The sequence below is a fragment of the Thalia democratica genome, chromosome 4 (assembly GCF_965202585.1).
Source record: "Thalia democratica chromosome 4, ktThaDemo2.hap1.1, whole genome shotgun sequence".
Lineage (NCBI taxonomy): Eukaryota > Metazoa > Chordata > Thaliacea > Salpida > Salpidae > Thalia > Thalia democratica.
Window position 1 is genome coordinate 64347044 of NC_139168.1, and position 22798 is coordinate 64369841.

The 22798-nt window shown below is 28.0% G+C and overlaps 1 protein-coding gene across 1 annotated transcript; it reads left to right on the plus strand.

Moving 5' to 3' along the window:
* Positions 1–1179: 1179 nt before the first annotated feature.
* LOC145835099 (H(+)/Cl(-) exchange transporter 6-like) lies at positions 1180–20428 on the plus strand. Its single transcript, XM_082942642.1, has 20 exons — positions 1180–1318; positions 4252–4308; positions 4609–4689; positions 4933–4999; positions 5257–5366; positions 5707–5833; positions 7632–7761; positions 8278–8410; positions 9468–9581; positions 10040–10206; positions 10408–10495; positions 11281–11416; positions 12287–12440; positions 12906–13065; positions 16583–16689; positions 16950–17139; positions 17417–17544; positions 18159–18267; positions 18522–18758; positions 19810–20428. The coding sequence occupies exons 1-20, from the start codon at positions 1211–1213 to the stop codon at positions 19888–19890; spliced, it is 2484 nt and encodes an 827-aa protein (XP_082798768.1). The 5' UTR covers positions 1180–1210; the 3' UTR covers positions 19891–20428.
* The last annotated feature ends 2370 nt before the right edge of the window (positions 20429–22798 follow it).

Consider the following 22798-nt stretch of genomic DNA (forward strand, 5'->3'; position numbering starts at 1 on the left):
ACTTAGTAACTTCCTGAGTTTGTAATAAATATTTTTTCAAAATAAATTTTGACTTAAAATTGTAAGGAACTCATTTTTGTTTCAGTTCAAGATGTGCCTTATTAAATGTCCCTATAAAACTAAATTATTAATGAGTTAAGATTTATATTAATTAACAAAAATCTGATTATATTTTTTTACTAGTTTGGCTGGTTAAATAATTTAAAGAATATGTTTATCCAAAAACAAAAGTTGTTTATGATTTACCTGAAGAGTTAATTCACAAAAACACTAAAATATTATAATTTGATATATAAATGCTACACTGAGAAGAAACTAACACTTATTAGAGTTTATAAAGATGAAAATTTGTCAAGATAAGTAACATCAATAGTATATATTCTGTTCATCATCAACAAAGTTGAGATGTTTAATCCTGTTTTAAAATCAATAATAGGCATGAGCTTCTAGAAAATTTTTAAGCACATAATAAGTTGCAACTATTTGGTACGCTTTTTATACAACAATCAATTCAATGGTAACTTACGTTGCTGTTGCTAACCTTTTATATGTTAACACTTATGTTTTTTGCTGTATTATGATTTTGTACGACTTAGTTTTCTCTTGTTTATCTATTATGTTACTCGGTTTTATAACAGCATCTTAATTTAAAACAAGGATCAGGTTGCCAAAAAACTTGGAATCCTGGAAAAACCTTTAATTTGACAGTTTAGAAAAAACCCATGAATTTTAATAATGTGAAAAAAAACAGGAAAATCTTTGAACTACATAGTCAAAGACCTCGTCAGTGCTTAAATAAATCTTATTCAAATAGAATCTTATTCTATTTGAATAAAATTTATTTAAGCACTGACGAGGTCTTTGACCAAAACTTATTTTGTAAAATGAAGTCTTGAAAGAATAAATTATGATACTATTTAAGGTATATTTTTATCTAAAACTTAGTTTTATATTTAAAGTGGACAAAATAACTTGTACTTTATAAAACTTGGAAGAAATTTAAAAAAACAAGGAAAAAAAAATCATTAACCTTTGGCAACTCTAAAGGATTTTTTACAGGAAAAATTGTAGCAGTAGTTAGTAAAAATTAGTAGATCAATATTTAGCGACATAATAAATAAACTTGTTTATTTTCCAATCAAAATACAACATAAAAAAATTTAAACAGAAATAATTTAAACAACACTAGGCAGTTTGTATAAGCAAGTATATGGAACTGCTGTGTTTAAAACCATCAAATCAAAATGAACTCAATGATGATGATGCTTGTCTGTTAGAAGTTGAGGAACACACTACTGCTGGCTGTAAAGACTATGAGGTTTGTTACCAACTATTGTGCGTATTATTTTTCATTTTTCAAAGATAAAGACTTGATCATACCACTTTAATCATCAGAACACAAGCTTTAAGAAGACTGAGAGACCAGGGTTTTGTTTTTATTGAAACTTGTCAATCAGTGGCAGCCAAAAAAACTTGTAGTCGTCAATCTACAAACGGTTTATGATATTTTATCATGAAGCTACTGTTTGCTGGTATGATTAGTAACATCAGTTGCCAATTTATAATATATTGTCAATTGGCAAAATAGCCGGTACTCTTGCTTTGAATACAATCAAAGAGAATATTGGCAAAAGTCTATCAGGCCAAAGCCTGAACTAACATGTGCCCTGATACTTGCATGAATTGTCAAGTGGTATGATCAAACCTTTTAGTTAACTTTAGTTGTCTCATTGCACACATAGTACCAGGCTTTGCCAGATAGACTTTCGCCAATGTTATCTTTAATTAAGTTATATGTTTGGGGTGTAACGTCAAGCTGATTTATGTTAAATTATAGTTATAACTAATTTTACCTTAACAAAATAAGTTTGTCTTGAAGCTTTCTTTACTGATTATTGAATAATTGTATCCTCATTAAAAATTAAATTTGTTTGTTTCACTAATTAAATTTTTTTAAAGTTTGTTACAATAAAAATATTTTTAATATTTAAGTACAGTTTAAAGATTCATTTGATTGAATAGTAATTTTTTACTATACATACTTAACATGAGTAATTTATGAATAGTATACAAGTGAGCATTTAAAAAAAAAGGTTATTTGAAAAAGAAAAAAAACTAAACACTTCATGTGTTTAATGGTATTAGCTCATTTCTTTTTAATAGTTACTGTTTATTTATGTTTTTTTTTTGTTTTGTAGATATTTGTAAACTTTATAATTAATTTACTTTTTTGTCACATTACTGTAATTTGTGCTGGAGTAAGTGGTCTTGATTAGTACTATGTAACACACTTTTTTTGGTAATTTTTGCTTCTGAGCAGTTTAATAAAAAATTGATAAGTTCTTTGACTACCAGGCCACTATTAAATTGTTTAAGTTTCAGTTTTACTGAGAAATTTACCAATTTATTTACACTTAAAAATAATGACTTTATCCTTAGACTGCTATTAAATTTTTATAAGTTAAAAAAAAAGTACAAAAAAAATGGATATATATATATATATATATATTATTTTTAGTGTAGTCTGTATTTATTATAATTTTATATTATTATCAAATTAAAAGTATTTGAAACATGGTACACATGCTTTTATTCATTTTAAATGAAAAATATTAACTGTTGAAAAAATAAAAAAAGCTGTTGTAATAGATACTATCCAAAGCTAAAAAATTGTTAATTACTGTTTTTGTAAAATGAAGTCAAATTATTTTTTAGTAAAGCTTAAGAATATTTTGATGTTGCTAAAAATAAAGTCATTAACATTATTGATGCTTTTTGTTGTTTTATTTTACAATTTTCTTAAATTATGGTAAAAATTAAATACTCGAATCAAGCAGAAAATGTTTTTTTTCTAGAACTTCATAAATGAGTTCTTTTTTTTTAAATCGAAATGAATATGTTTGGCATTCAAGTCTAAAAGTACAATAAATCTTTTTATTAAAAATTAAATGGATTCTAAATAAATTTACTTTCGACAAATCATTATAATAAAACTATTCAACTTAGACACTTATTTTATTTGGAGTATTATTTACAAGATGTTTAATTGTTATAATTTGTTTTTTTTTTCTGAAGAAATTGATAACACTACTTTTTAAAAGTTACTGTTAAATTATTGTTTGTTCGATTTATCAGTTAAAATTTGAAACTTAGCATTGTTTGCAATACTATTTACATAATCAATATGTTATGCAAATAGATTATTTTTGCGGTAAAAAGTGATAAATTTCAAGGCCTAATTGGTTTTTATCTGCTTTTTATTCAGTTTCAAATAACTTTAAATAAAAATTAAATATAAAAAAGTGTTTTCATTCAAAAACTTTTTAAATTAGTTCTTAGTTAAGTACACATTTCTAAAATATTAGAAAAAGATAGATTAATGCAATTTATTTTTCACATTTATTAGTTTTCATTAAAAACAAAATTATATTTTTTAAATTAAATTTGGTTGTTTTTAAAACACATAATAAATAACCTTTTAGTATTTGTAGGGTTGAATAGTAGTGTAGGGCCATAGGGAGTGGTCCAACACTTTTTTTACAAAAAATAACTTTGGTATTTATATGAAAGCTAAGTACAAACTAGAAGCCAGTTGTTATAGAATTCAGAAATATCGTTTAATTTTTGAGGTATTTTATTTTTTGTAAAAAGTTTCCAATACAAACGTATGGGACGCAAATTTTTTGAGGTTAATTTTCTTTGAAATTTAAAAAATCACTAAAAATCTATCTCCTCCTTCATTTTTCAAGCAATATTCTTCAAGTTTTCAGGAAATGTTCCATACATTATAAGAAAAACACGTTATTTATGAATTTTAGTAATTAAAAAAAAAAACTTTATGACAAAAAAAAAACCTTTTAAAAAAAGGAAGGTAATATACTTAAATTTTTTTAAAGCCAAAAGTAACGTTTTTTTATTGTATAAAGATTAGACTGTGAAAATTTGAGAAAGATTGCTTGAAAAATGTAGGAGGAGATAGATTTTAAATCAAATAGTCTTTTTTTGTTTTAGGTTTCCCTTCATATCGTGCGGTCCGAGTTTGATCGGTCATATCTCAAAAACTAATTTGATTTTTTTAAACGGTAAAAATCATCTTAAAGCTTAGTCTAAGCAACTCTATAAAATAAGATCAACCTGTAAAAAACATTGCTTACCTCCATATGGCCTTATAGTGTATCAAGATAGTAATATAAGTAAAAGTTAAGTTTTAGTACTTTTTTAATTGTAAATATATCAAAAAAATACTTTTAGAGTCTGGATTATGACAGAATTTACAATGAACCTTACAGAGAGTTTGTCAAAAAGCAGGTAAAACATTATATGTAAAACATACTTTGTAGATTTATTCACTAAAACGTAATGTTTTTATTTGTCTCTCTAGTAATGTTTTATGTTAAACAAATTTTTTTTTTCAAAAATAATAAGTTAGTGACCTTCATTAAATATATTCAATATAAAGAATGTTCTCGTTTCACACCAAAACAACTTAATTAAACATGTTAACAAATAATTGTATTTATTCTTTATACATATATAAGTGTTTTTGTCCAAAAAAAAAGATTATTTATTATTAATTATAAATGTTCATACAAGTTTATATGTTTTTAGTCATCAAAGCCATGGTATGAAGAAAAGAAAGAGCTTATGAGTTGGATTTGCATTTTTCTTGTTGGATTTTTTACTGCTCTGGTTAGATTAAAGTTCAATTTTCTGTAAATTTATTATTCGGTTTTGTTGTGTTTTCTTTTGTAGAATTATTTTTTAAATAAGCATAGCTCTGGAACTAAATAAAGTTTAATCTAATCAAAACCTATAGAAATTTAAATAGGTTTTATTAAGTACTATGATGTCACTCACAGTTTCAAAAAACTTAAAGAAAGCTTTTTGATTTTAATTTTCAGCTGAAAATTTCAAATTAGTTAATATATTCAGGTCGCTCTGTTTATTGACAGCATCATTAGAATTTTGACTGACACGAAATTGAACACTGTAACAGCAAGTATGTCTTTTTAATATAAGACTTTCATTCGATTATCTTAAAACTGTTAAGTTAAAAAAAATAAATAATAAAAATATAAAAAAGTAGCTAAAAGTTTGATCTTTGCAAAAAAAAAGCTGTTGTCAATATTTTTTTTTTACTATGCATGCGCTTATAATTGAGTTTTAAAGGATACAAGCAGTAAAATGTATCTACACTTGAAAAATAATCAACATTACCTTTAACCACTTCACTTAAAATGCTTATTTTAAATTAAGTGATGACTTCGTGTGAGGACAAGTCGTGTGTTGCGTCTTCTCTTTTTTCATTGGTCGGTTTCAACATGGCCTTCGTTCTTGTAGCTTGCTTATTGGTTGTTTACGGAGAAGTTGGTTTATTTAGATTTTTTTCTAATCATAAAGACTAAAATCATGCACTCAAATATTACTGTACCAATTTTTAAATTAATAGGATTTTTTTTAATGTTTACTGAAGGCTGTTGGTATAAAATAATATTTTATTTTTAAATATTGGTTCTATATGCATTTTAATAGTGCAAGTGAATTTATATCAACAGGAAACTAGAAAAAAGTTATAAAATTGTTACTAACATTCCATTACAACGATTTCACTTCTTTTCAAAACTTAATGTTTTTTATTAGTATTTATTCCTAAAAGTTTTACTATAGCGTCTTGTTGTATTAAATCATACAAATCTTCGTTTTCAGCCACTAGCGGCAGGCTCGGGTATTCCGGAGATTAAGTGTTATTTGAACGGGGTTAAAGTGCGAAACGTCACGAGAATGAAGACCCTGATTTGCAAGGCAGTCGGCGTTCTCTTCAGCGTTTCTGGAGGTCAATTTTATAAATAAACAGTAGTTGTTGTTTTAAAGCTGTTTAAAATATACTTTTTTTAACAAGCTGTTGCTGATTTTTTATGCTAGTTTGTTACATTAGAAACTACATGTGTTTTATTTATTATGCAGGTACCAGTTCCTTTCTTTGGCAGTAAAATAAATCTACTTAAAAAAAAACTTTAAAACAGGGTTACCACTTCACCTGGAAACCTGGAATTTTTAACATGTTAAGTAATAAAATTTCGATTTGATGCAAAAAATCTATCATATAAATAAAATTTTTTTGTCATCATCAAAGTTTTTTTAAAATTAAAAACACTTTTAAAGTAACTAAATAGTATCTTTTCAATGTGTTATACTATTTAACACAGTTTCTTACCTTAAACTTAACTTTAAACTAAAAATAGACCCAAAAATGTCTACTTTTAAAAACCTGGAGGAAACTTAGAAAACCTGGAAAAAATTTTGAAAAAACGAGTGGCAACCCTGTATTTAATATAATATTTAGGAACCGAAAATAAAATTAGTGAAACACAGATAATTTCGTTAACTAATTTCTTAGAAATTTTAGATGGCAGTAAATAACTTTTAATGCTGTTACTGCAATGTATTTTTGTGTTAAATACTTTGTAGATATGCAAAAACTCTATAAAAAGAAAATGTTGAGACTATCATCTTAGGAAATCAAATCTTAATATATATTAATAGTAGAAAAGGATAGTTAAAAATTAGCTTAAAAGACTCTTCATTTTGTAATTGGAACCTTTATTAACATATAATAGTTTTTTGTACTATATAATTTATTTTAGTGTATCATTATAAACAAAATGTTAATAAACGCAGAGTTTAAAATGTATTTTTTTAACATCTTTTATATTTAGTATGTTATCAAGTAAACTGTTAGATTAATATTTGTTTTAGTATGTTTATTTACACTTTAAATTAAAAAGCCTTTTATTAAGTCAAAGATTTTCTTTAATAAATTAAATCTAGTCATATGTATATCATAAGGAGCTTTATTAATTTTAAATTATATGTACAGTTACCTCTCGCGAATCTACGCACTCTTTTTTAGTTATGCATTCAAAAATTCTCAAAAAGTACAATAAATATTTCAAAGTTATTGAATACTGTAAAAAATTGTATGTATTGACCTAACAATATATTAAATTTTCAATAAAAAATTTAAAATAATTTTGTTAAAGTTAAGACTTTTGCATTTTTAGTTTGTGCTTTCCATAAGAAACCTATCAAACTCTATGGCTGTGCTCTTTATAATTTAATTGTTAAAGCCCCCATGTATACCTTTAAGTCAGACAAGGTACGATGTTTAATTTGTCACAACTTTATGGCATAAAGTGTCATATCAACATTAAGTTAATTAATATCTTCTTTATACTTAATACAATGCGAGATAAGTTTAATTTAGGCGGACAAAGAAAAAAGTAAGCATAAACTCAGTGTACACATAAACAATTTTTATTAAAAAACTTTTGACATATACGTGCTACTTGAATGAAAACAATTTTTGTAAAAAAAAAATGTGAAAATGTCCTCAAACAGTATTTAAACAAGTCATTATAAGAAACAGCCAATATAGTAGGTATATTTTCTACCTCTTGTTTAATTACGTACTTTTGTTAAATTTAATTACTGTTTTTAAAAATGATCAGTTCAATGTAATAACTTGTAATAGTTGACTTTACTATAATAAGATTTTATATTATTTATTGTTCTTGACTTTGTGCTGAACTCTTACTTTCACTCCTCAATTCAACTCAAATATCTTCCCACAGGTTTGCTGGTTGGCAAGGAAGGACCCATGATACACAGCGGGGGAGTTATAGGGGCGGGTATTCCCCAGTTTCAGTTTATTTCAATGTTCAAATATCAAATTCCGATGCTCAGCTATTTTCGATCCGACAGGTGAGTAGAAAAATTTTCAGTTTTTAATTTTCTTGCGCTACCTATCGCATCGTTTAAATTCTGGTTTCAAGTTAGTAATTTCTTTTTCTTAACAAATAAGGCTTAAACTACCCTTCTGATAGGAAATTAAACACGAAATCCACAAAGTATCTATCATTTTTTAATTACGATTTTAACCTTGTTTACAAATGTTAAAAGAGATGGTCTTATAAGCTTTCCCTACTCGAGACATCAATGTTACAATTTTGTAAAAAAAAAAACGAACATCCTTTAGTTTAAAACGCAATAAAAACCAGGGAAGAAAACTAGTTACTTGAGCTACTTTTTGGATCTTGGTAACTCCTTGGAAGCGTGTTAACTCGTACACCACACAGAAACACCTGTCAGTTCAAAAATTATAGTACTAAGCATTTTGTTCTTATTGCATACCACAGCGAACTTGCTTCTCTAGAATCTTTACTAACAAACTGTAAGCTTGAATTTTGAACGTTTTAAAACTTTATTTTCATTTTTCAGGGACAAGAGGGATTTTGTGAGCGCGGGGGCGGCGTCAGGTGTCGCTGCGGCGTTCGGAGCCCCGATAGGTGGGGTGCTGTTTAGTTTGGAGGAGGGCTGCAGCTTCTGGAACCAGAAACTCACCTGGAAAACTGTTGGTTTGGTTAAATTTTTGTACAATAATTACAGGGTTACCAAAAAACCTGGAATCCTGCAATTTGACATTTTAGACTAAAAAACCTAGAATTTGAAGATTCTGAAAAGTTTTTACATGTTCAGTAGTTAAATTTTGATTTGATACAAAAAATATATCATATACGTAAAATTTGTTTGTCATCATCCGAATTTATTTTATTATAAAAAAACATTTAAAGTAGCTTTACAGTATCTATTTAATTATACTACTAAACAAAGTTTTTAACCTTAAACTAAACATTAAACTAAAGTTAAACCTAAAATGTCTACTTTCAAAACCCTGCAAGAAGCTCAGAAAACCTGGAAGATATTTCTCAAGACCAGTGACAACACAGTAATAAGCACTTTTGAAGCTATGCACAATTGCACGGCATTCTGACTGCAAAGATAGTTAATTTTTTCGGCTGTATTTTGTATATTAGTTTGTCAACAAGTAAGACTTATTAAATCATACGGGTGTCTTACTTAATTTTCATTTATTATCTAGTAGATTTTATCTCAGCTACCATTTTGCATCTGTTTTTCAAATTCAAAGTATTCTTTATATACAAGGTAACAAAGTTTGTGAGTCATATTAGTAGCAAACTATTAGTTAAAACTATAAAAAGGCTAGTTCATGAAAAATTTAGAACATACTGCATTTTTAAACAACAACTGAAATCATTTCAACTTAAATTTTTTCAATGAAATGAATTTCCTAATATAACTTTTAGCACATACTCTGTTCCATTTGTATCAATTAAGCAAATCTAAAATGTTTAAAAACCAATTACTTCAAATTTTACTATTCAGATTAATTTTGTATACTTTGTTGTAATAGCTCCTGTAAATAGCTCGTCAGATATTTTAAAGAAAATAAACTCACTAGAATGATTTTTTTTTAAATCATAGTTTTATTTTTTTTTTAGTGTCATAAATTTTCTTTGCTTCTGTTTATTTTATTTTATAAATAATGACTTAAACGTAAGTAATATCGAGCTAAAGTTATGCATTTTTCAAGTCTTTTTGTCCTCCAGCTGTTTTGCACGATGACTTCAACGTTCACGCTGAACTTTTTCCTGTCCGGAATCAGGGAGGGGACGTGGGGCTACTTCGACCAAAGCGGGCTGCTAACGTTCGGAGTGTTCGAGGTACGTTACTGTGTTGCTTAAAACTGCTTGATGTCAGATACTGAAAAAAATTGCTCATTCGCAAAACGTGCAAGGCTCCAAACTTTTTGCGTGCATTTGTCTTGATTAGTTTTAATAAGTTTCTTTCAGTAGTTTTATATTGAAATTGTTAGTTGAGAACTTTTAAATAATTAAAATTAAACAACCTGCCTACTTTTGCTTAAATGTCAAAGCCTTTTCATTGAGCAATTCTAATTTACATTTTTCTAAGCCGTAAGTTATTTACTGAAAGGAAAATACTCCTTTTATGATTCTTTAAAATTAGTGCTTTCTTTTTTTAATTAAAAGAAGTTCAGCTTCTTATACATGATAATAATTTTTTAACATAAGCATAACATCTGGAAAAGAAGAGCATTTACCATAACAAATATTAGTGTGTATATATATTTTTTTTTCAATTTAACATTCAACCCATGCAGTGCGAATCGTCGGACGGGAGTTGCCACTTGTGGACTGCTTACCACCTTTTCATATTCATTCTGATCGGTTTCGGCGGCGGAATATTCGGTTTCATTTTCAACTGGCTCAACACGAAGCTGACCGTGTGGCGGCTCAACTACTTGTCCAAGAAGCCCAAGTATTACAAGTGTGTTTTGTTTGAAAATTGAGAAAATTAAACTTATATTATAACTGCTTGAAAAAGTAAAACCAAATTTAATTATCAAGGTGCAAAATAACAAACTTATTCAAAACACTTTTGTTTTATCATCATAATGCTAAGTTAAATAAGTCAAAATTAGTTAACTTTCATAAACTAACAAGCAATCATGTTCTGGTTTTACAACAGGATAATAGAAGCGCTTTCAGTGGCTCTTATGACGAGTTTAATTGCTTACTTGATTCCGCTGTGGGTTGGCGAATGCTCCATTATTAAGGTTAGATTTTTTTGAAACTTTTTATAAGCTTTTCACTCATTGTTTTTGAAGAAAACATATGTACATAAGCTTTTTCAATAAAAGTAGAAGTTTAGTTTGTTTATAAGTCAAGTAAAAGTTTTTATGTTACTCAAATGTTTTTTTAAGGTAGCAAAGTTTTTTTAACTTGATATTATGCGTAGAAGAGTGTGCAAAATTTTCTGACCAAAAAAAGTTTTTTTTATTAAAAGCAGATCTTCTACATTATAATTTGAACATGTAGTTTCAAAATATCAAATATTTGTAGTTAATTTAAAAAAAAAGATTATGTAGAATAAAAATGTTTAATTAAAATCTTAAAATTTCACTACTATTAAACATATGTAAAAATTCAAAACGCTACCATCATAAAAATACTTTTATTAAAAAAGACAGAATCTTCTATAAATGTTTAACGCAAATTGTTTTTGTAAATTGCATATGTTATTCTTAACCAGATTTTCCCAAATTTGGCAATAACACCCCCTGGGGGCGATGTTAGTAAGTCAGGGCAATAACTAGTAAAGGGGCGAAGGGGGACAATTTAAAAATTTTTGGCAGTCATAAAATTTTGGGCAGTCATAAAGTTTTAAAACTTACACTAGATATTCTTTAGTTGCAGATGAAGAGCAAAAAAAAAAAGTCTTCTTGTTGGAGGGGGAAATAGCCTTTTTAATTTCTTTAAAGGGGGCCATTTGAAAAAAATTGGGAAACCCTGGTCTAAATTGATTTTGAAATTTGCTAACAAATTGATATGTATTTAACAGACGAGCAACAGCACGCAGGAAAGTGGCAGTTTGTACCAGAGGTTCCTGTGCAAGCCCGGTGAATACAACGACATGGCAACTTTGTTCTACAATCCCCAGGAGGACGCCATCAAGATGCTGTTCCACGGAGACGCAGGTTTGGGCTTTTTCAAACAAACTGCGAGCTTTAGTCGTTGCACAGAAACTTTGTTCAACATTTTTGTCTTTACAATAGTAAACAAAAACTAATAAACTATATTTTATAGTATTCTCAATAGATTTAGATAGACTAATAAAAAGATTGAAATTAATTATAAGAAAATGAAATGATTTAAGTTTTACAGTTTTTTGAAATATTTAGAACTGTTGGTTAAAGCAACTAAGCATTCTTGTTTTTTATCTTGTTTTATCTAACTAATTTGTTTTGTCCGTTGAAAATGGTTATATTTTTAAGTTTTTAAACTTCAACATTTTTATACAGTCGTTTGATAGTTTTATATTTGAAGTTTTAAGAAATTATAAATATTTATTTCATTATCAGACCCATGTGTTTTTTTTTACATCCAAAAACTTGTTAAAAAAAAAACAAGCACATGGATGACAAAAAACCTTGAATTTGACAAATTAGGCAAAAAAAAATTGAAAAAACCTAGAATTTGAGAAGTTTTGAAAAAATACCGGAATTTCGAACAAAAATCACTAAATATCTGAAATTTTAAACTTTTTTTATATACTAAGTAACAAAACTTTGGTTAGATACGAGAAATCTATCAAAAATTGTACTGTTAATCTTATTTTCCATTAAAAACACATTTAAAGTAGCTTTTACAGTATTTTTTCATTGTTGTTATACTATTTAAGTCAGTTTTTTTTAAGTTTATACTAAAATAGGTTAATATATGTATTTTTTAATCTGTAAGAAATTCAGAACACCTGGATAAAATTTACAAAAAAAACCTTCAGCAACCCTGCACGCATATCCTTTCTATTTGATTTTTAATAATTTAGTAAAGTTACAAACCAACAGAGCAGTTCTCGCTGGTCACGCTGGGCACCTTCTTCATGTTTTTCTTCCTCCTCTCCTGCTGGACATACGGGAGCAGTGTGCCCTCCGGACTGTTCGTTCCCTGCATCCTGTGCGGCGCCTCGTACGGAAGGTTCATCGCCAACATCCTCTACACGTTCGTTAAGATTATAGATTACGTTAAATGAAAAATTTTGTTCTTATAACGCAGTGATTTCCGCGACCATCGCCTATATAATGTTGACAACGAATAAAAAAACATATCGAAACAATTGTTTAGTGTTCGCTTGTCATTGCGCTCAAATATTTTTTCTTGTAGGTTTTTACACTATATTAATTTCTGGTATTTATTAAATATTTTTTCTTTTATGTTTTTACACTGTATTAATTTCTGGTATTTATTAAATATTTTTCTTGTGTACTTCATTTATTTCCTGTACGAATAGCAGTAAAGATTGTTTGTTTGATATTTAAGTATGTTCAGCTGCTAGTGACTGCAGTTTATGTCAAAAAAAAGGTATTCAGTTACAATTATAATGTCAAAGCGTTGTTTGGTAGTTCAAAAAAAGACTAAATGCTGTAAGAAATTTGAAAATATGTTACGTATTAAAATCGTTAACAGACAACTCGGAATGACGGATATCTACCTGGGAACCTTTTCGCTCATAGGAGCGGCTGCTTTCTTGGGAGGGGTGGTCAGAATGACCATCAGCTTGACCGTCATACTGATCGAATGCACCAATGAAATCAGCCTGTCTCTACCCATAATGGTCACGTTGATGGTTCGTTTTACCGTTTGGTTGTTTTTTAAATTTATTTGCTTGATGTTCACTTGTATAGTATTTAACTTAATAGGCAAATACTTAGTGTTTTTTTATTTTTAAATTTACTTAACTGGTTATAGAATATGAAGCTTAATAAACAAACAATTAGTGATTTTTGTTTTTTGATTTACTTAATATTCGGTTGTGTAAAAAATAACTTAATACATTTTTTTTTTTGTTTACTTAGCTTTCAATTGTGTAGTATGAAACTTAATTAGTGATGTACCGGACTCACTATCCGGGTCCGGCCGGATATTGCCATTTTTGTCTGATATCCGGATCCGGCCGGATCCTAATTTGAAAAAAAGTCCGGATCCGGTTCCGGCCGGATTCTAATTTGAAAAAAAAGTCTGGATCCGGTTCTGGCCGGATTCTAATTTGAAAAAAAAGTCCGGATCCGGTTCCGGCCGGATTCTAATTTGAAAAAAAAGTCCGGATACTAACAGAGATTCGGCCGGACCCGGATCTAGTTAGTAAAAAAGAGCATACTGAAATGTATTTTTTCAAAAACAAATCCTGTGTAAATTAAAAAGAGTCATTTTCGTCAGATAAAATTAAACACCTACCGTGATAGGCTCATTTTGTACACGTGACTAATTTACATTTGTTTACATTTAAACTATGGAATAAACATTTCAGAAATGCAACTCTTTACATATGTTGTAAAATTGAAAACTTTGGAATGAATACTTGCATTACTTATTGTTTAAAGTTGAGCTCAGAGAATATTTATAGTTAATACGGTTTAATGTACGAGCCAATGAGAATCATATGACATATGTTTCAAACTAAATACTGATGCAACAAAACATCAGAACATGACAGGCAGTTTATATGTAAGCAGTTAGTTAGTTTGGTGTGCAGCTTGAAGCAACAAAATATCTTGAACTTTTTTGTGAATGCTTATTATGTTGTAAGTAATGTTTTGTTTTGAAAGTGAATATTTCAATTGGTGTTTAATTGTTTAAATATTTAAGCTAGGTTTATAGTTTAATTGTTTATTAAAAACTTTACAGTTTCTTGTTTATTAAAAGTTTTATTTCATTTTTAGTTTATTGTTTTAAGTCTTTTGATATAGATTTAGATAACTTCTAGTTTTTAATGTGTTACCAAAGTTATAAATAATTTTGTATATGCTAGTATTTCTTGTTGTGTTTTATATAAAAGATTCATCACTCAAAACTGTCGTGTCTGATTGTAGAAAGATTCTCAGTTAGACTTTAGTATTTGTTAGATATTAATTAAATAAGGTGATATTTAATTATAATGGGTAGTATTAATAAGTTAAGTGTACCACAATCAGTCCACAACTTTACTACCAAATTGTCAACCTTGGCTAGCTGTTCTACTGATTATTAGAATAAAGTAATTTTTTCAGTTTTTAAAACCCTCGTTCTGACTCAGGCTTGTTTATACTCACTCTAGCTAGTTTTATTGACTTAAACAGTGGCAACCCTGCAAGTTTGAAAATTTTTGGGAATTTTAGAAAATTTTGGACTGCCTCAGGCTAGTTTAGTTTTTTATAAAAACTCAGGCTAGTTTTCTTTTAGATTTTGAATGAGTTTGAGCTGATCCAGTTTTCAATATTTTGTGATTTTCTAGTTAATTTTGTTCCAGAACTTGATTTTAGATTTTTAATTAAAAATAACACCTAAATTTGTCATTCTTGTGACTAGCTGTTCTACTTATTATTAGATTAAATTTAATTTTTCTGTTTTTAAAAACCTTATTCTGACTCAGGCTAGTTTATACTGACTCACTATCCGGGTCCGGCCGGATAATGCCATTTTTGTCTGATATCCGGTTCCGGCCGGATCCTAATTTGAAAAAAAAGTCCAGATCCGGGTCCGGCCGGACCTGAAAGTGTGGGTCCGGTACATCACTAAACTTAATATGTAAATAGTAGTTATTTTTGGTTTTGCTGATGTTAAGTTTCTGTTGAACTAATGGTTGAGTATAGTTGGTTAGAAGTGAAGCTTATTGTTGTTTTATTTTTCCAGTACGCCTTCATTTAAATAAAGCCCAGTGAATGAAAAAATGTTTTTAAAGTTTTCGACTTGATAATTTTAAAAAAATAAATGAGAAGCTTAAGAATTTTTATTTCTATTTTTATTCCTTTAATCCTTATATAGGTTTGTGTTTAAAGTATTAGAAGAAAATGTTAGATATCTTTTACGTGCTATTGTCAAATTTAGAGTTTTGTACCACAAAGTTTATTGCTTTTTTTTTTGTGGATCATCTCAATTTAAAATAGTTTTGTTTTATTGTTTGCATTACTTCAAACCACGTTTTTAACTTTTGCACCGCAATCATTCAATGTCAATTTATTTATCTCTTTTTAAAAGTGTTTGCAATGTTTAAGTACGGCCAGTGGAGTGTAAAAGACCGGCCCGTCAATTTTTACAAAATTGAAATGGAATCCGGCCCGCTTAAGGTACAACTGCGGCCCGCGAAAGTGTAAATTTGGCCCACTAAACCAAATTTTTAAACTTAGACTAGATATTCTGGGAATTGAAATAAAGAGCCAAAAAGAAGAATGTCTCTGGTATAACTATTAACGGGAAATTTGAAATTTACACTAGATATAATAACAAAAATTCACATACGATTAGTATTTTGTCTAAATGGATTGGATAATTATGTAATTATTGTGAATTAAACAAAGTTAAAGTTCTCCGGCCCGCCAAGGACTAACTTTTTCTACATGTGGCCCGCCGACTAAAAGTCCCTTATATGTTATTTTTACCTTAAGTTTAATCGTTGAAAAAGCTGTTAGAAGTCTTAACTTTTTAAAAGGAGAACAAGTATACTTTTTTAATTAAGTTTTAAACCAGATCTTCAGAAAAAACTTAACTTTTAACATTGTTCGCACCTACCTAATTTAGTTACTCTTTACTTCTTTTTATGTATTTATTTAAAGGTTTAGTTTTAATTTTAAATACTTATGAAGCTAAGCTTTGTTGTGTTAGTCATACTTTATTTAAATTAAGGTTTTTCGTTGCATTTATTAAAACCAGTTTGTTCAGACTTAGTTCTTACAGCCGTTTACAAAGTGCAAGAGCTTTTTTTGTAAAGCATGAATGTACATAATGTATTTTTTATACAGAACATATAAAATAATCAATTTGCATTATACCATTGATACACTAGTGTTTTTACGAAATTTTAAATTTTATTACATTAAGGCAGAGTCGCTAGATTATGTAAGTTAAGAGCCACACGTATTTAAGATGAATTAAAATATTCTGGTAACTTTACATTAAGATAATAGGGGGCTTGGTAAAACAAAAAAAAAAAAGATGTTAGTATTTTGTTGCCAATTACATTGTCTTTGATTATACTTTCATCTTTGATTTAATTCACGATATCGTAGCATAACAATAACAGTCATTCTTCAAAAATTGTTTTAAAAATGGCTAAAAACTAAATAATATTTATTAATTTACTATACAAAGTACACTTTTCTTTTTTTCAGGTGGCCAAATGGGTAGGTGATATGGTCAACAACGGTCTCTACGACATTCACGTGGAATTGAAAAACGTTCCCCTCCTCGAATGGGAGTCTCCTACAGAGTGTGCCAGGTTGAAGACTTTTTACATTGATAAAGGCAGCTTTTTAATTGGTTTAATGTTAACTGGTTATTTTCGATGCAATTAGCTTTGATTCCGGCAAATAATGCGTTTAAAAAAACAATTTAATAAATAAATACAAAACACTTTACTAAACCATTATTATAGATATGTTAGTTATCAAATAGTGTACATGTTCGCCGATTTCATACTTTTGAAAAGTTACTATAAGGAGTTATTAATTTAGGTCGTTATCAAGCTTTTTTTTACAGTTTAACAGCCGGGGATATTATGTCAACGGACATAAAGTACCTCCTTCCGCACACCAGATGGCGTTACGCGGCCGATTTGCTACGCACCACCGCGCATCATTCGTTTCCCGTGGTTACAATGGCAAATGATGATCATTTGAGGGAAACTACCGAAAGTGACGAAAAGTTGAATGAAAATATTAAGTACAGGGTAATAAATGTTCTTTTGCTTTTTGTTTGATTTTTTTTTATGCTTTGTGTTTAAATTTTAGATGAAAATAAACTAAATCGTTTTCTCAATATAGGTTTTAAATGTTTTTTTGTTAGAAAATAATCTTAAAAACCTTTATTTTATATTATTAACATTGTACTTATTTATTTTGAGCTGTAATTTAAGATTTCTACTTTATACCGGTAAGTCTAATTATTATGTCATTCTTTATTTTTTAAATGTTAAATCTAGGTACTTAATTTTATGATTTTTGCAGCACAAAAGTTACACCGGAAGAAAGGATTTTATTGAAAACCAACCGAAAATTGGAGAAATGAACCCAAACTTTCAGCAAACTGAAAATAGACTAAATATTAATGGATCCATTGATGAAAATATTTTGAGGTTTGACATTACAAAAAAAATTAATTGAAAAATGTATTTATCGGTATTTTTTTAAGTTTAAACTAGTTTCAAAAGTATTATAGTATTATGAATAACAAATACACAAATTATAACTGCAACTATTTTTTGTACGAATTACATGAAAAATTATTAAGCGTTTTTAATGTATACGTATTTAATTTATAAAGCTCTAATATGTTTACTTGTTATAAATACGTATGTAGTTAAAAAGATTTGAATAAATTTCAATAGTTCATGTGTATTAAACATAGCTTTGTAAAAAAAAAATTGAGCGGTGCACCAGTTAGTATTTATCCGTTTAGAATTTTTAAACTTTTTTTTTGTACAAATAAAAACTTTTTAGGTGTAAAAAAAATTTAAGTTCAAAACAGTGAATCCTTAGATATTAACAACAATATAAAAACACGTAAGGTATTTACGTATATACATACACTGTTTATTAAATTTATCAAACATTATAAAGTAATACTTAATTATTTATTTATAAGGTAATAAATGTTATGTTCTCAACTCTTGTAATTATTTGGGTAAATAAGAACTAGAATTCACACTAAATGAATATTTTTTGTTATTAATTACACGAATGATATTAGTTACGAACCGTGCACGCAACAAGCAAATATGACTCTGCACGGAATGATACTGAGATCTCAGCTGACAACTCTTCTCAAGCAAAATGTTTCTTATGAAGAAAACGAAGGAGTTGGTTGCTTTAATAGTTTGTTAATGATAAAGTACTGTATAGTGTAGTATTGTATGTTAGTGTTCCTTATCAAATTAGTGCTAAAACTCTTTTGAATGAACAAACAAAAAAAAATCAAATTGTCCTATTAAAGCTTAAAAGTTTCAAGCATTTTTCCAAAAACCTTCTGAACACCCCTTCAAAACGCCTAGTTGTTTTTTAGCATCCAACCCAACAAAGTACTTTTCGAAACCCCTACTTCCATACTTTCCAGCCGTCCCACCAGAGCGAGCTGTCTTACGAGCAGTGCAACGAGCTGTACCCCAACTTTCCGGACGTGCACGAACTGCGCGGCGAGATCGACGCGACGGAGGGCCACCTGGTGGACGTTACGAGCCACATGCACCCGTGCCCCTACACCGTCCACCCCTGCTCCCCACTGCCCCCAGTGTTCAACCTGTTTAGAACCATGGGCCTGCGGCATCTGCCGGTGGTCAACAAGAGGGGAGAGGTTTCGTTCAACTTTTTTAATTTTTAACTTTTAAGTGTCTTATAAGAAATGCACACTATTATTACTTTTTAGTAGTTTGTGTTGACAGTTTTTTTTTTAAGATTTAACAAGTTTTTTTATTACTTGTTGTTTAATTTTCCTTTTTTAAGTTTACACTTGTTGTTTCTGTGTAGTTAATGTTTTTTTTATTGGTGTTATCCCGATAAAAGTACCCAACATGGTATCTAATGTAACTAATCTAAATTGCTAGGGGTAATTGAATGGGGATAGATATGGTTAGATAAGATAGATACATCTAAGATACTTAAAAGTCAACAAAAGTTTATTTACAAATATAAAATAATCACACGACGCACTAACTAAAACTACAGTTGAACACAAGTAACAAGAAGTATTTTAAACTAAAGAAAACGAAGCATTTCAAACTTAAATTTAAACATTTTATAATACAACATTTCGAGCTTCACCAAACACTAACCGATACTGCAAGTAAAATTCCGTTTTATAAGCACTGAAACAAATGTAACTCCTATAAGTAAACAATATTATTTATTGTTTTAAGAGAAATGTTTTGAGAGTTATAAAAATTGTTTTGGAAAAGCTTATTTTGAGAATAATGAAAATTTCTTTTATTGTTTTAAAAAATTTCATATTTATTGACGAGCTTTAAAATATTAAAATGAAATGTTAGTTTCATTACAGTGTTTTCATTAAGAGGTTAATAAGATAGTCGAGGTAATGTATAAAATTGTAAATTTTCTTATAAAACAAATTTCTAATTAATATTTTATCAATAGTTTTTGTAGAAAATTGACTTCTTTGTTTAAGATAAATTAAACTTCTTTTTATAATTTGTTTATTGAAAAATATTTTACCATTTTTAATTCCTTTTTCTAAATTTATAACTTAAGTAGTCATAATTGCATATGGTAGATTTGTAAAAACTAATATTATATCTATTATGCTTACTATAAAACTTTTAATTAGTCATTAGTTTTATGTCATACAAAACAGGTTAAACTGTAAAAATTTAAATTAATAAAATCAACAGATTTTAGGGATAATAACTCGTCACGACCTCATGCACCACAAGTTATCTGTCATCAACAAGAAGGTAAATATCCGTACGTGATTGGCTAGCACCAAAAATCTCATGATTTTTATTGGATCAAGTTTTTTAAACCTCTTTCTTATTGGTAGTTTATTTTACTGTTGTGCCAAAGTACTTTTTAGTCTACGTGAATCAAAGCATTTACTATTCTGAATTTTTGTATTTATTAGAAAAATCTGAAACATAAACATGAGTTTTTTAAATAACCATTTTTGCATAAATATGTACATTTAGTTTCGAATATCTTTTAAAGTTCACCATTCATATACTCAGTAAATTTGCTACTTAAGTCATAACTTGTTGAATATATGTCACCTTTAAAAATTCTGTTTAGTAATTGGGCCAAAACTTGTTTCAAAATTATTAAAATCATAAACAGGGTTGCCTTTTCTTCAGGTACTTCAGGTAAAAGAGCAAGTTTTTTTATAACTTTGAAATGTTTCAATAATCAAAGTTTGTCTTCATTAGTAGTTTTTTTGTAAGTTCTGATTAAAAATTTGATATACCATCTCAAACTAAAAATCGTGTAACATAATTTAGATATATATATTATTTTTTTAACCCATAATTTCAGGTTAACTCTTTCTGATTTAGCTTTATTAGGATTTTTGAAGGTTGCAACCCTGAAAATATAAAAACTTTTACATTCGTTACTAATGCTATTGTGCATTTGCAAAGTATTTTTAACATTTTATTTTGTAGCAGATATTTTATGTGCAATTTAGAAAATACTTTTTTAGTTTTTAACCGATGTTTTAATATCACTTCAGTTTATAAACTTCTGTACATCTTTTTTTTTTAATCATTTGTTTTTTTCAACTTTTTTTTCAAGTAAACGTTTATAAACTATTTAAATAGATATTCATAGTAATTTTTGTCCATACCATTTTTTAACTCTATCTATAAATTAAATATTAGTATTATTTCCTTTCTAATTATTTCGTGTTTTTTGCGGTTTGATATTGAAATCAAATTTAAAGAAGATATTTAGTACAAAAATTTTTTAAATAGATAAATATATACGGTGGAAGACTATGATTTTTACTATAAAACAGTAACTATTTGGTTAAAACAAATACTATCGCAAGTTGGTATTAGGCAGGTTTACCTTTAAGTGCTAATTTAAATGTTATCAGGTAATATTTTTGTGAAAAATAAGTTTCATATGTATACATCCGGTTTTCTACGTATAATATGGGAATAGGTCAAAATTGCACGAGTGAACAAAATTGCACGAGGGAGCAAAATTGCACGGAGTCAACTTTGCACGAGAGTAAAAAAATATATATAAAAAAACAGAAAAAAAAACTTAAAGATAAATAATAATAAAAAAAAAGGTTACTGATTGAAGGTAAGGGTTAGGGGTTACAGTGATAGTGAAAATAAAACTAATAAAAAATTTTAAAAAAATACCGGCCGAGGGTAAGGGGTAACAGAGAAAGTAAAAATAATAATAATTAAAAAAAAATTAAGTTACCGACCGAGGGTAAGGGTTAGAAGTAAGAGTGATAGAAAAGAAAAATTAACAAAATTTCAACGCGTAAAAAATGCTTCCGTGCAAAAGTGACCCTGCGAGCTAAAGTGTCTACGTGCATAAGTATATCCGTGTAATTTGTACACTCGTGCAAATTTGACAGCTACCCTATAATATTATGTTCAATACAATTGTGTAGTTCTACGTGGTTGAATAGTTTTCAATGAAAAAATAACAAAACAGTTTTCTTTTTTCAAAAAGGTATCATAATGAATGGCTAAAAGTAAAATAACTTTTAGTAAACAAAATATTTCCGACAAAATTTACTGATGAACAAACACAACGACTAACCAATACTTAATCTGAGTTACTTAAAAATTAAGATCACCCGTTAAACCAACACTACATAACAGTAACGTATGTTAAAACGATATCGGAAAAATTTTGTAGAAACATCACGATAATTTTCGAAGACAGTGGGGTGAAATTACGTGTTGCATATAAAACAAAAACAGTAGGGAAATATTTTTTTTAAAGTATTCAATTGATAGTGTATAGCAAAGTTGCGTGGTTTATAAATTCACGTGTCCAGGCGATCTGAACAACCAATGTAATGGTGAGACTAAACGACAACTATTCGTAAGAATAAAGAAGCATATAACTCCAACTAACAGTCCAGTTTTTTTCAAGTATTGAGAATTGTTCTTATTGTTAATATTGTAGTAACATTTATATTTGTTTTGAAGTTGTTAAAATTTGTATTTTTTTTTATAATTTCTTATCTACAGAAGCTCTATTAATTAAAAAACTTCAACCCAAATTAAACAATCAAGAGTAATTATAACCATATAAATAAAAATCAATTTTTATTTCTTTTAGTTTAAGTGATCTATATTATTATATGTTTTGGTTTTACGAAAACAAATGAAGAGATCTCAACTACAGGAGGAGAAATAATGAATTTATTCATTCAAGAACTTATTTTACAAACTAGGTTTCGGTCAAAGACCTCGTCAGTGCTTAAATAAATCTAAAAAGATATGTGACAGTCTTGGAAAATATCATTCAAACAATTAAATTAAAATAAATACAAATTTCTACTCAAAAAACTAAACATATTAAATTTTTATTATTGAGATTAAATTTGAGGTAAAGTTAAAATTTTAGTTAAGTTTTAAAGTCAATATCACAACAATAGTAATTATAAAAGCTGTATGTAGCTTTCTTTTTTCTTCTAGTTAATTTTCAAAGCAAACATTGCTTAAGCAAAAATGTAGTTAATACAGTTAATCTTACAATACTAGAAAGATATATACGTCTTGCTTACTCATCATAACTTTTAGAGAAAAAAAATATTAAACCTAGCCAATTTATGGCTAAATATAGTCGTTTTTACAGAAGTTAAAAATAGAGCTAAACACAACTTTATAAAAAGCTTTTTGAATAAAAAATTAT

Bases quoted from the DNA above. Each gene is read 5' to 3' on its own strand.
- LOC145835099 (XM_082942642.1), top strand. From the start codon at position 1,211: ATGGAACTGCTGTGTTTAAAACCATCAAATCAAAATGAACTCAATGAT. The intron at 5,367-5,706 runs GTTGGTTTATTT...CTTCGTTTTCAG, and splicing joins TATTGGTTGTTTACGGAGAA to CCACTAGCGGCAGGCTCGGG. The intron at 10,496-11,280 runs GTTAGATTTTTT...TGTATTTAACAG, and splicing joins GCGAATGCTCCATTATTAAG to ACGAGCAACAGCACGCAGGA.